Source organism: Condylura cristata, unplaced genomic scaffold (genome assembly GCF_000260355.1).
Source record: "Condylura cristata isolate star-nosed mole 26May11 unplaced genomic scaffold, ConCri1.0 scaffold00028, whole genome shotgun sequence".
Taxonomy (NCBI): Eukaryota; Metazoa; Chordata; class Mammalia; order Eulipotyphla; family Talpidae; genus Condylura; species Condylura cristata.
The window spans coordinates 26,077,979-26,091,366 of NW_004567129.1; the positions used below are offsets into that span (position 1 = coordinate 26,077,979).

Below are 13,388 nucleotides of genomic sequence, written 5' to 3' on the forward strand. Positions count from 1 at the left end.
CCCCACCAGGACCCCAGGGCACACCCCACCAGGACCCCAGGGCACACCCCACCAGGACCCCAGGGCACACCCCATCAGGACGGGGCTGAGGGCGCCCCAGCCCCCAGCCTGGCAGGAGCAAGCCCACCCCCCGGCTAGGGGGAGACAAGCTTTCCTGAACACACAGGAGCTCTTGGTGTTGGGATTTTTTGCCTTGATACCAAGATAACAAGGGAAGAAAGAAAGAAATGACACAGACTAGAACGAAGAGAACACTTTTTATAGCCAAGAGGAAAGGAGTGAGGAGGAAGTGGGTGGGGGAAAGAAGAAAGCGAGAGCAGTCGAATGTTTCCAGAGATCTCTACGGAGAACTAAAAAAAGAGTCTCGTCCTCCATAGCGAGGCGGCAGAGCAGCTGAGGCGGTTTGCTGGCTGAGGTAAGCTCCTGCTGCCATTCCCATCCTGACTCCTGCTTCACCCCCTGCTGAGGCGAGAGGCATAACCTTCCCCCGGAGCCTCAGGTCCCCACACACCCACGTGGCTCAAGCAGCAAAGCGCGCTGCTGTCTTCCTCAGGCAGGACGCATCGCCTGGGTTCTGCTCGTGGATGTCATTACATTTACCCGGTTCTCACTTGGGAGACAAATCAACGGCTATAAATAACCCTGTCTCGGTTCTCATAAATGCCGTAAGTATCACTTGGCACCTTGCCCGAGCTTCCTGCGAGGGTGGTGGGCAAAGAGTCTTCTGCAGAAGGCTCACAGGTGTCAAAGTCACGGGCTTCGACCCCGCGTCACCCTCCCCTCCCACGCCTTCCGTGGTTCAGGCCGTGGCGCTGGCCACCGGTCCTGGTGACTCAGGTCTGCCACTGCCTGTTTGCTTGGCCCCGGTCGGTCGGCTGGCCCAGCCGCATGAGGTCAGTTTGTTCATGAGTGAGTTCTGGGAAGGCTGTGCCAGGCGGCAGGAGGGAGAGGCAGACTCACTCCCCAGAACGCGCTGTTCCGGGCGCCCCTCCCCCTCCCTCAGGCAGCTCCCAGAGGCTGATCTCACCCCTGGCTCAGGACCCTGTCGGCAGCAAATTCAGATTCTGGACCCCACTGTCTGGGCAAAGTCCCTGTCACGCTCACGAATGACCTCCAGTTTATGCACCCTCTCGGTGACTCAGTTTTCCCAGTTATGAAACAAGGCTCACCTCTGCAGCTTGCTGAAAGGGTTAAGTGCTTCTCCTCCTCCTCCTCCCCACCTTCACTATCCTTATGATATCTTGACGTCCTGAAGAGCATCAGGCACAGAATATCCACTCTGAACAGGTCTTCTACCATTACTACTTTTCTGCCAGAACTAAAGTATTTAAAAGCGAGGAGTCTGGGGCGGGCCTGCTTGGGCTCAACTCCCAGCACCACCACTTGTAAAGTTACCTGGGTAACATCAAACATGGATCCTGGGGGCCTCTCTGATGGGGCAAGGGGGTGGAAGCACAGCACTATGAAGATCTCCACAGCCCCTGCAGCACGAGTTTGATCCCCGGCCAGGGAGCTGACCCACATGGCACAGCAGACCTCTCCTGACCCACTGGCTGCTCCCCTCATTCTGAACCTGAGCCTCAAGAAACTGCACCTCCATGCACATTCTTGGACCCCTGCCACCACCTTGTGGACAAAGCTGGGCTGACCTGCTGAAGCATGAGACACCATAGGAAGGAGACCCCCCAAATGCCCCAGCCGAAGGGACCTGTACCTGCGAACTCCTGAAAGGTGAGGGGACTCAGTCAAGGTCAGCAAAGCCAACCCCTGGCCTCTGCTGATCAGAGGAGCAGAAATGGTCCCAGCTAAGGCCAAAAGAATAACCCAGCTGGTGTATAGACTTGCAAGCCATAATCCATGCTTGCTATTTGTTTTTAAAGATTTATTTATTTGTGCATACAGAACTGGGGTACTGGCCAGAGGCACAGGGGCAGTGAGAGGATTCACCAGAGACAGAGTGCGGAGCAGAACGGGCAGATCGACGAAGTCCACTGCTGAGGGGAGCAGCGGGAGGGTCAGGAGTGGTCTGCTGTGCCATGTGGATCACCTCTGGGGCGGGGGATCAAATTCACACTGAATTGGCCACCGCTAGCTTGCAGTGCTGTGTCCTAACCTGTTGCGCCTCCAGGGAAAGCCCTGTGCTTGCTATTTAGATCTCTGGTTTGGGAGCTATCTTGTTTTGCAGCCGCCACTGATACACTCTCTTTGTATCCAGGGGCAAATGAATTCACCTCTCTGGGCCTTAGTTTTCTGCTGTGCAAAATAGCGATCCTTTGGGGTAGTCATGAAGAAGGTATGAACTCATTATCCAATAGCTCTTAGCACAATTCCTGGCAGAGAACCAGCACTCAACGGATGATGTTAATTAATTCATCCTAAAAAAGAGGTAAAGTGAAAGACAAAGAAACAGCTGAGAAAGCTGTGAATGACTGTTGAATGACCTTGTCTTATCTGTCCAGCTGTGGATCATTCCAGAGCGGCTGCCCAATAGCCCACTCACTTCCAAGCCCCTGTGCAGTTAATGTCACCAACACAGAGACCTCCCTTGGGAAGAGAGACACCCTGTTTGAGGACTTCAGGAAAGTCAGCTGCACAGTGGTTATTACAACTTGTAGGCTCAGTTAGATCTGGATCCTGAGGGATGAGTCTCCCCAAGATGTCCAGAGAAATCTTCCAAAGACACCTCACTTTAGCACGTGGATTATTTCAAACTAAGGTTAATCAGATAAAGATGTTTTGGAATTAACTTCCAGTGAAATGCCTTCATACAATGAAAGACAATATAAGAAGATTAAAAGACATCCTACTCGGGCCCTCCCTGGTGGCGCAGCGGGATAAAGCGCAGCACTGGGAGGCTAAAGCCACTTCCGCAAGAGTTCGATTCCCGCCTGCCCCGGAGGTGACCACATGACGTGGCAGACCTCTCCTGACCCGCCTGCTGCTCCCCTCAGCAGTGTACCTCGTTGATCTGCCTGTTCTGCTCCCCACTCTGTCTCTCGCCACCCCTGAGCCTCTGGCCTGTACCCCAGTTCTGTATGCACAAATAAATAAATCTTAAAAAAAAAAAAAAGACATCCTACTCAATGAGAGAAAATATTCACACTATATATAACTGCTGAAGGGTTAATATCTAAGATCATATATAAAATACACAATTCAACAATAAGAAAACAAACAACCCAATTAATAAGCGGGTAGCAAATATGAATAGACAGCTCACAAAGAGAATTTCCAGAGGGTAAGGGAGATGAAAAATTGTTCATCATCACATCTAATAAGAGATGCAGATTAAAAACACAAGAAGATAGCATCTCACACCCATACAAATGACACAAATTAAAAAGACCCCTCCACCCCGAACAAAATGCACTGGACTCTGGTGATGGCACATGGGTGATTGGGTGATGGTAAATCCACAGAGATTACAACTGAGATAAAAAAAAAATGCACAAAATGATGTACAGTAAGTGATGGAACCCTGTTCGACCATTGGTGGGTGTGTAAACACATGCAGCCATTGTGGAAAGCAGTCAAGATTTCCTTAAAAAACTAGAAAACTGAAAATGCATAAATACTCTAAGGTCTAGCAATCCTATTCTTGGGCATCCATCCAAAGAATATGACGTCATCAATGCAAAAAGTGACGTGTACCACATTGTCTACAGCAGCATCATTTATCAATACATTAGCGAGGACATGGAAGCAGCTAAGTGGCCATCAGCAGACAGATGGATCAAGAAGTTGTGCTAGATCCACATTGTGGAATACTATGCAGTCATAAAAAGGATGGAGGACAGCCATTTGTAGCAAAATGGAGGAAGTAAAGCAAGTCAGAATGATAAAAATGAATATTGACACTTACAAAGGAAACAATTTGATAAAACAAAAACCAGTAGACATTAATAAATGGTGTGAGGGCTCTGAGGTAGGGGAAAGAAAGGAATAAGGGTCTCTAAGGGATGGGGGGGGAAATAAAGAAACAAATAAAAGCTTATACAAGATACATAGTAACCTGCCAGCTTAAGACCATGTTAACTAATAACTACATAGCACTCTAAATTGGCTGAACATTTATTTCATAATTCTGGGATTACTACTTAATGACTAAGACTATTCTGGTGAGAGCATTGAAAGTGGAGTTCTAGCTTGAAAGATAAAATGGTCAGCACCCCTCAGCCCTTGGGTCTTACTCTAGGCCAATTAAATCAGTAAAAATTAAACACAGAATACACAACAGGGAGAAATGAACCCGGAGGGAAACCAGGAACTGGCAATATTTATGCATCATTGTAGGTCCACCAGTTGTAACAAACTCCAGTGTGGGAGGTTGGTGTGGGGGTCCGAGACTGGTGGCTGGTCTTCCAGGCACAGGGAGTGTATGAGAACGCTCTGTCCTGGCTCTCGGTCTGCTGTGGACTGAAAACTACTGCTCTAAAAAAAACAATCAAGTCTTTTAAAAATTTACACTATGGAAGGGAAAGGGGCAGAACAAGATGGTTAAAAATGGATTGTGGGGCACACTTTGTGTCAGGCTGCTCTTGCAGGTGTTGGGGGGGGCTAAGAAGGACAGCCCTGGCCATTTCTTCTGCAAAATGATGGAACCTGGAGGGGGGTGGGGCTGACACCCCACTCTGGTCTAAGGGTGCTGACCCTCACCTATATAAGATTGCAAAACTTGAGCTTTTCCCAATCACCTTTTCAAATGGACATCAGTCCTCTTACCCTCCCCTCTGGTCTACACCCCAGTTCTTCTATGCAAAATAAAATTAAATAAAACAGATATCAAAGCCCATCCCTCCAGGGCTCATAGGCCTCCCCAAAACTCCCATCTTATCTCCAAACAGCTCCCAGGGGCTGCCCACAGCAACCTGTGGGTGAGTGTGGAGGGAGGGTTCATCCTCAAGCCTGTGGCCTCTGTGGCTGCTAATTGAGGGAGTGACACCCCAACCAGCACAGGGTTCTGTTGGTTAGAAGCCAGTGCCGTGGGTTAAAGCACAACACTAGGAAGCTGTCTGCAGCTGCTTCGTCATGAATTCGAACCCCGGCCAGGGAGCTGACCCACATGGCGCGGCAGACCTCTCCTGACCTGCCTGGTGCTCCCTCAGAGTGTACTTCGTCGATCTGCCTGTCCTGTCCCCCACTATCTCTGGTGAATCCTCTCACCCCCCCTACACCTCTGGCCTGTACCCCAGTTCTGTATGCATAAATAAATCTTTTTTTTAAAAAAATTAATTAAAAAATAGGAGCCAGTGCCATGCAGACTGATGGGGCATCAAGAAGTGATGCTGTGAGTCACCTGAGGCCTGCCACTGTGGGGCACCAGCCACCTTGGTCATGGGTGGTGGGACTTGGGTCACCCTGGCACTGGACCCTCAGGAAGCTCAGGCCGAGCCGCTCTGGTCACAGATGGGGCGACCGACACTGAGGGTCTCCTGGGAGCAGGTGGTGGGGGCAGGAGAGGCAAAGATGTGGCTGGCACCTCCCCAGGTTCACAGTGTGTCCCCAGGCAGGTGGGGGGAGCTTCCTGCACCTGGTTTCTCGGCTGCAAAACAAAGTAGCCACAGCTCCCTGCAGCTGTACAGGCAGCATGCTTGGAAAGGCTCTGGTTCTGACCCGCCTGGGGGCTGCGCGGATTCACCACTATCATCGTGACCCTCTGCCTCTGCTCCCCAGCGGAACCCCAGACCTGCAGGAATCTTTGCATTTCTAGCACCACCCAAAACGAGGGGTGCACTCTGTCCTCCCCTTAGGGTTAACGCTGAAAGTTTCAGGTCAGTTCTGTGGTTGCCTCACAATGGAATCTCAGAATAATGAATCTCAAAGGCATGAATATTTTATCTCTGGCTCTTGCCCTGTGCATAGTTTCTGGGAAGAGCCGGCCAAGCGATTCCCGTGGGTTGGCGGGGCCAGGTCTGGCGCCTTGTCTGGGGTGGAGGCCCGTCTCCCCAGCTCAGGGTTCCTTCTGAGGGGTGTGTGTGTGCGTGTGTGTGTGTGTTGGCAGGCGAGGGGGTGTCTCCTTTGCAAAAGCCAGGAAGGGTGTCTCGTGCCTGGCTGCTCCTGCCCCAGCGGCACCTTTCCAGTTGGGGTACTGTGGTGAAGCCTGCAGGCCCTAGGCAAGGAGGCCCTTGCCAGTGAGCTGAGCAACAGGAAGGAAAGGCCCAGCTCCCACTGGGGGCTCTGGGTTCCCCACTCCCTGTGTCTCTACTTGTATCCTCGGGGGAGTGTGGTGAGGTTTATCACACCCGAGATTCACCCAAATGGCCTTATCCCATTCCCCCGCCTTCCTCACTGTGAAGGACACAGGGCTTGAGCCAGGCAACTTGGGTCCAGAGCCAACTTGAACCAGAGCCCCCTTCAATTCGCAAGACGTGTCTCACCTCAGTTTCCCGCTCTGTGCAAGGGCGATTGCTAATGCCTTCACTGAGCAGGACGCTGACAAGGGAGGGTCCGGTGGCCCTTAGCTGTGGCCACAGGTCAGGCTGGTCCCTGCCATCTGGAGGGGGGCAAGGGGCAGGGGCGAGGGGTGGCAGGGGAGGACACGAGCCAGCCAGGGGCAAGAGGCGGGTCTGGGGCACAGAAGCCTCCTTTATTGCACCAGCAGCACCTGCTTGCTCTTCTTGTTCCGGGAAGGGCGGAGGAACTTGAAAAGCAAAAGGAACAGGCCCAGGGCCGTGCCCACCAGCAGCATGAGCTTCAGCCCCTGGAGGACCGAGCGGGCCTTCCCCTGGTGTGCCTCCCGCGGGGCCTCGGCCTCCTCCTTCTGGATGACCAGGATCTCGGGGCTGGGCTTGGGGTTGAAGCGCGCCACCAGCTCCTGCTGCACGAAGCACTTGTAAACGGCTGGTTGGAAGATCTGCAGCCTCCGGCCACCGCTGGACAGGTCCAGGACCGTGCCGCTGTCCTGGCCCGAGAGCTGGTCCTGCCAAGTCAGGGGCACGCTGTTGGCTTCCCAGATAACTGGCCTGCAAAACAACAAGGTCCGCTGCAGCGCCCCGAGGCAGGGGTGGGCATCTGAGGGGGGCAGGCGGGGCTCGCCCCCTCCCTGGGGAACAGCATGCAGAGGGCTCCCTCTAGGGCGAAGCAGCAGGTGGCCCTGGCTGTTGCCTTACCTAGAACATTCTCCCAGAGTCCACGTGGCTCCCTCCCCCTTCCAGTCTTGGCGGAAATGCCTCCTGCTCAGAGCCACTCTATTTAAAACGCCGGTCGCCATCCCCAGCCCCCTCCAGCCCTAGGACCACCTGAAGTGCCCAGCGCTTTACTCATGGAACTGGCGTCTTGCTCCACGAGGGCAGGAATCTCAGCTGCACCCCAAGTACCGGGAACAGTGCTTAGCAGCCAGTGAGGCCGCACGATGAGGGAAAGCCAGTGCCAGGGCCCACATGCCCTGGTAGCTGTAGGCTGGGCCAGGGGCCACGCGAGCGTGGCTGACACCCCCTTAAAGTGTGGGACCGGCCCATGCAGCCGGCCTTTACCGGCACCACACAGACATCGCCATCACCCTGCAAGGCCGGGACCAGCACCACCTCTGTGCTGAATTTCTAGTGTCCCTCATCCATGTCCTCACCAGAGCCCCAGCATGTGACCTGATCTGGAAATAGGGTCAGGCAGATGGGGCTGGTTAGGGTGAGCGGGTGCCGGAGTGGGCCCCGAGTCCTTGAGGGGCTGCGTCTCAGAGAAAAAGAGCCAGAGGCCCCGACATCAGCGAGTGGGAGGTCAGAGCGAGGCGGCCTGGAGCCAAGGGAACCCCGAGGGGCCTCCACCTGGAGCTCCAGGCCACCCGCTGGGGTGAAGCTTGCAGCCACCTTGGCTTTGAATTCTCGCCTCCAGAACGGAAGAGAATGAGCGTGTTTTAAGCCACGCTGCTGGTGGCATTTGCTATGGCGGCGCTAGTGGGGAGTGAAGTCCCGAAGGCACGACAGGGAAACTGAGGCCCCAGAGCAGCCGCAGGCCTCAGGCCCCAGGCTGGGAAGCGGCCTGGGAGCCCGGGGCCCAAGACAGACCTCACGGGGATGCCCTTCCACTTGGCAAGCTGGAAGCCTCGGGGCCACTCCTGGGTCTCTCCCGAAGCGACCCCTGACGGGGCGTGGGAACCCCTCGTGTGGGAACGGTGAGGAGAAGATGCCCAGCCCTGGAGCCACGAGGGTCCACTTGGCACTTCCCTGCACTGCTGAGTGGTGGGGTTTTAGGGGGCAGGGGCTACTTCGATACTCAAAGGAGGAGGAAGCAAGGAATGGACACACATGGGCAAGAGAGAGAGGGGACTAGGTGTCCTGGCTGGAATAAATAAGGGAAAGAAAGCCAGATGGAGGTGGGGGCCAGAGACCATGGTGCGCGGGGTGCAGAACCCGCAGAGGCTGCTCGGGCTCCCCTCTGACCAGTGTCCCCTCCCCTGCTGTGGAAGTGCTGTCACTGCCGTGTGAGGGGACCCATGGCCCCCGCGTGTGGGGTTTAGGGTCCGTGGGCCACTCCCATCCTGGGCCCCCGGGCAAGGACTGCCGCCTCCAAGCTACAGTTTCGCTGTCTGTTGAATGTGTCTCCCCACCCACAGCTCCTGGGCCCGGGGGGAGGGACACGAGCGGAGGTGGTCCATGAGGGAAGGTTGCCCAGGCACCAGCCCATGGTGAACACGCAGCACTGAGTGGCAACAGGTGATGTTACCAGAGTCGGGCCGGTGGGTGAGGGGAGAGGAGGAGAAGGGAGATTTCCGAGGGGCTTCAGGCTGGAAGACAAGGGTACTCTGGGGCACTACCTTCCCTGCTCAGGGCTTGCGGATGCTCCCAGACTCATCAGCCCTCATGGACCCCCACAAGCGCCCAGCCCTCCCCCCAGCCCCCATGCCAGCCCTGACACCCCGGCAGTGTCTCCCTCCTTGGGCCGTGGGGTCCCTGAGGGCAGGCCCTGCCGCTGTCTGATGCTGTACCCACAATCTGGCCCACAGTGGGGGGGCTGTCAAGCCCTCCCTGAGTCTGGCTGTCTTCATTCCACCTCCCGAGTGGGAGCCCCAGGGATTCTGCCAAAGCCACACCTCAGGCTACAGGGGGAAGGGCTCTCGGATTGACCTCACAGTCTCCAGGCCGGGAGCCTAGCGGGCCAGGGAGGGCTGGCGTCTGCCTGTCACCTGTAGATGGATCCCAGGGGGCAGGTGAGCCACGCGGATTCTGACTTGTCACTGAGCTCGTAGTTGTCAAAGACAACGTAGTCGACCTGCAACTTCTTGCACAGCAGGTGGCAGGCTTCCACCTGCATCTCGGGCCGCAGGCGGCTGGACCACATCTTCAGGTGTCCCAAGTACAGCCAGCAGGGCACCGGCTTCTCCTGGGGGTCCTGGATGTAGCAGTACCCCAGCCGTTTCCGCTCCCCGGGCTTCTCACAGTGGTTACAGTCCTGCCAGGCCTCCCAGCGGGTGAAGATGAACTCCTTGCTGCCCAGACCCAGGCTCTCATTCTGCAGCGGCTCCTGGCCCAGGCCTCGGTGCGTGACATGCAGGGTGCTGGCGTCCTGGAAGTCGATCCCGTACAGCACGCTGTCATTGGTTTTGCTCCGGCACTCGTAGAAGCCGGTCTGGGAGGGCCGTGGACGTCTGATGAGGAGGCCCTCGGCCGTCAGCCCCAGGTTGGGGACCCTGGTGAGGTTGCTGGACCAGCTGCTGCCGTCTTGCAGGAAGACGTAGGACCACTGTGCCCCCGAGAGATTGCAGCGCAAGAGGATGTCATTGTCCGAGAGCAGCGCCTTTTGGCACTGCCTGCCCGTCGGGCAGCTGATGGACACCTGGGAGGGCAGCACCGGGAGGGGGCAGCTGAGCAGCAACCACAGGGCGATCAGCATGGTGGACTGGGACTGGGGCAGCGGGCGGGCACCACCTGGACATTGTGAGGTCACCCATGAGGTCCCGGAGCAGCCCCTGCAGCAGGGTGAGCTGCAGGGCACACCAGGCGGCCCCCTCCTGCCCCCTCTGCTCTGTGATGCGTTCACAGCCTATCTGATGTCTCGTCTTAGCCGCCACTCTTGGGCAGTACAGCGTCACAGGTGGGCGCCCACACATTTCTTCTTCTGGACACCGCTATGTCTGGGCACACTTGGCGCTGGGTGTAGCACGGGTAGAAGATCCTGTCTGGTCACCTCCAGCTCCCTCCGGCAGCCCTCTTCTTCGGTCATGCTGGCCTCTCTGCCGTGCCTAGAACCTAAGCTAAAGGCTCCGGCCTCAGGACCTTGGCACATGCTAATTCCTGGCTCTTTCCAGAAATTTGACATTTGCCTGACTCAATTCATTTTGAATAAATGTATCTTTTCCTCAGTTGCCCTTACCTAAACACCTCTCAACCTGTAATTAAAAGTAGATATTGTGCAGACTTGACCTGCCACCACTCACTCCACATACGCTGACTGAATGAAATGTCGGCTGTTCTCCTGACCACAGCAGTACACAGGTTATCTCTAGCCTCTGCCCTCCTCGAGCTCACAGGCCAGTAGATGAGACCGATAATGGCAAATATGTCACACGTCAGGGGAGATACAACCAGTTCTCATTATTCCCTGCAGCTTTGGTCTATAAAGTTAGCATAAACATCAAATCAGCAAGTACTGAGAGGTTATTCCTAAGGAAATACAGCCTTCAGCCATCACATTTTTGTCAGCTGATCAACAAATCACCTGCTTTTATGTCTGTTTCTATGTGAAGACACCTTATTTAATATGCAAACATTTATTAGTATTGGCTTGTAGTCAACGGCACTGAAATCAGGCCTGACCAGAGCTTACCTGCCAGTTTATCTGCTCCACCAGACAGTGGGCCCCCTGCACTTAGGAACGTGAGCCTCTGCTGGGGCCATTTGAAACAGCAAAATTGCCAACAAAAAGCACGAAAGTGGAAAAAACAATGACGAACCAGGCAGGCCCCAACGTTCGGTGAACCAGGTCAATGGTGAAGAGGCTGTTAAGGGGAAGGATGTCCTAAAGGAACTCTGCAGAGTCTTGTGGACTCCACCCCCTATTCCAGCTTTCTGGACCCTACCCCCTCCTGCAGGGATTGGAAACTACAACTCCCAGCAGTACCAGGGAGAGAACTGCGAGGACCCAAGGGCGGAGCTAAGCAGCATTCTGGGACTTTGGGGGGATAAGTAGGGCGCCATATTTCCAATAGCTCTCTCTCTCTCTCTCTCTCTCTCTCTCTCTCTCTCTCTGGTAAAGCCGTTGGGACTGCATGACTGAGGGCTATCAGTTAGTTTGTTACCAGAGCTCCAAGTCAGCCTAGTTGTTCACATAGAAACAGACATAAAAGTAGTTGATTTGGGGCCCTCCTTGGTGGCCCAGCGGGTTAAAGCACAGCACTGAGAATCTAAAGCCGCTTCCGCACAAGTTCGATCCCCGCCTGCCCCGGAGGTGACCACATGGCGTGGCAGACCTCTCCTGACCCGCCCGCTGCTCCCCTCAGCAGTGTACTTCCTAGATCTGCCTGTTCTGTTCCCCGCTCTGTCTCTGGTGAAGCCTCTCGCCGCCCCTAAGCCTCTGGCCTGTACCCCAGTTCTGTATACACAAATAAATAAATCTTTAAAAAAAAAAAAAGTAGTTGATTTGTTGATTAGCTGACAAAAATGTGATGGCTGAAGGCTGTATTTCCTTAGGAATAACCTCTCAGTACCTGCTGATTTGATGTTTATGCTAACTAGCTGTTCCTTTTCCTTTCCCCTTTTGTAAATAAACCCCTATTGACCCTTTTGCGTGTGCCTGTAGTACAACTGAATTTTAAGCATGCAGGTGAGGCCCCACAGACAGGCGGCCCAGTTCACACTGGGGTGCCCTGTAACAAGGCTACTCAGTAATACAGAAGAACTGAACCAGGGGCCCAAAGTGGCCTCATCAGCTGGGGTTGGACCCTCTGATGCCGAAGGGACCCTGTGATGCCATGATTACACGAAATCTATTTGATTATTCAGATGTCCAGAATATGCTTTGCACACTTATCTGGTCTTCAGTCATAGCTCCTGGCTCACATGTCTATCATACCTTGGGATTTCTCAGGCAGAGAGGGGTAGGGTGTCTCTTGTTATGTTAATGAAGTAACTTGAGGTGGCACCCTGGGATGGGGGCGCTGGTTGCCAGGGGAGCCAATCTTGTGATAAGAGAATTAGAGCTTCCAGCCCCGCCCCATCCCCAGGAAGGGGAGGGAGGGGCTGGAGTTTGAAATCAGTTGCTGATGGCCAGTGACGTCACCGATCTCGCCTGGTAGCAAAGTCCCCATAAAAACCCCAAAGGTGTGGCTGCTGGGTGGAACATCTGGAGACCTGGGGAGATGGCACATCTGGCACGGTCATGGGAGTTGTCCCTTTACCCTCTGTCCTGTCCACTGTCAATTCCATCGGGCTGTTCTCAGTTATAGCTTGTAATCCACCTGGTGTGTAAATGGGCTTCCTCAGTTTTGTGAGTTGTACTGCACATTATTCAGGCCTAAGGAAGGTGTCTCGGGGCTGGTCTGGAGCCAATCAGAAGCACTGGTGATACAGCCCCTGGGCTGGGAAGTGGAGCTCAATCTGGGAGACTGGAATCTGGCTGCTGGTCAGGCTGGGAGCTAGCACTGAGTAGTAGGTGACTAGAGTCAGGGCAGGTGGGGGAGGGGAGAGGAGAGGAACAGGAGATTTCCCAGAGGCTTCAGGATGGAAGACAAGAAGGGGAGGGGGGGTGGTTACCCCTGGGGCACTACCTGCTTTGCTCATGGCTTGCTGATGCCCCCAGATAAATCAGCCCTCATAGCACCCCACAAGCTCCCAGCCCTATCCCCAGCCCTCAGCCCATCCTTGAGCACCCTGGCTGGAATCTGATGCCACAACCAGGCAGGGAGCTGAAGTGAGTTCCATCCTCCGACATCTGAGAACTGTCTGTCGGGGTGGGGGGGTCTCCGTACCCCCCACATGTGTGTATGATACTGAGAGTGCTATGGACATTGACTGGGAAATTACAAGGAAATTTGGCAAGAAGGTGAGTTCACAGCACTGAATGATGAAGATTGACTGTCATCATTGCTAAAAACAAAACAGAGCAGGAAATAGGGGGAGATAGTGGATGGCTTGTGGGTGTGAGCTATTTTAGGGAGGATGATCGAGCCTCTCTGGGGATGGGAAGTTTCATAAATGCCTGAATGAAGTAGGATAATGGACATGTGGGCATTTGGAAGAAGAATGGCCCCAGGAGAGCGCTGGACCTCAAGTGCTGCCTGAGAGTATATTTAAAGGGTTAGGAGGCCAGAGTGACCAGAGGCGTGGGCAGTGTGTGTGTGTGGGTGAATGGAGGAGGCCAGAGGTGCTCCCAGGACATGCTGGGATACCCTGCCTTTGCTTCTACCCTGGCTCCTTATGGCTGGGGCACCCTCAGTCCTGCTCCTGCCCCATGGGGGA

General features: G+C 54.7%; 1 protein-coding gene across 1 annotated transcript; it reads right to left on the reverse strand.

The window, feature by feature from the left end:
* Positions 1 to 6,586: 6,586 nt before the first annotated feature.
* On the reverse strand, positions 6,587 to 9,825 carry LOC101625422 (protein FAM187B-like). The gene is made up of 2 exons (XM_012730483.1): positions 9,119 to 9,825; positions 6,587 to 6,962 (listed from the first exon to the last, which is right to left on the reverse strand). Exons 1-2 carry the CDS (start codon positions 9,823 to 9,825, stop codon positions 6,587 to 6,589), a joined length of 1,083 nt encoding a protein of 360 aa, XP_012585937.1.
* Positions 9,826 to 13,388: the final 3,563 nt, after the last annotated feature.

What these genes read in the sequence shown, in the direction of transcription:
- LOC101625422 (XM_012730483.1), bottom strand. Translation starts at nt 9,825, where the DNA reads ATGCTGATCGCCCTGTGGTTGCTGCTCAGCTGCCCCCTCCCGGTGCTG. An exon ending in CCCCTGGGATCCATCTACAG is followed by an intron (nt 6,963 to 9,118) that starts GTGACAGGCAGA and finishes GTTGTTTTGCAG; the next exon opens with GCCAGTTATCTGGGAAGCCA.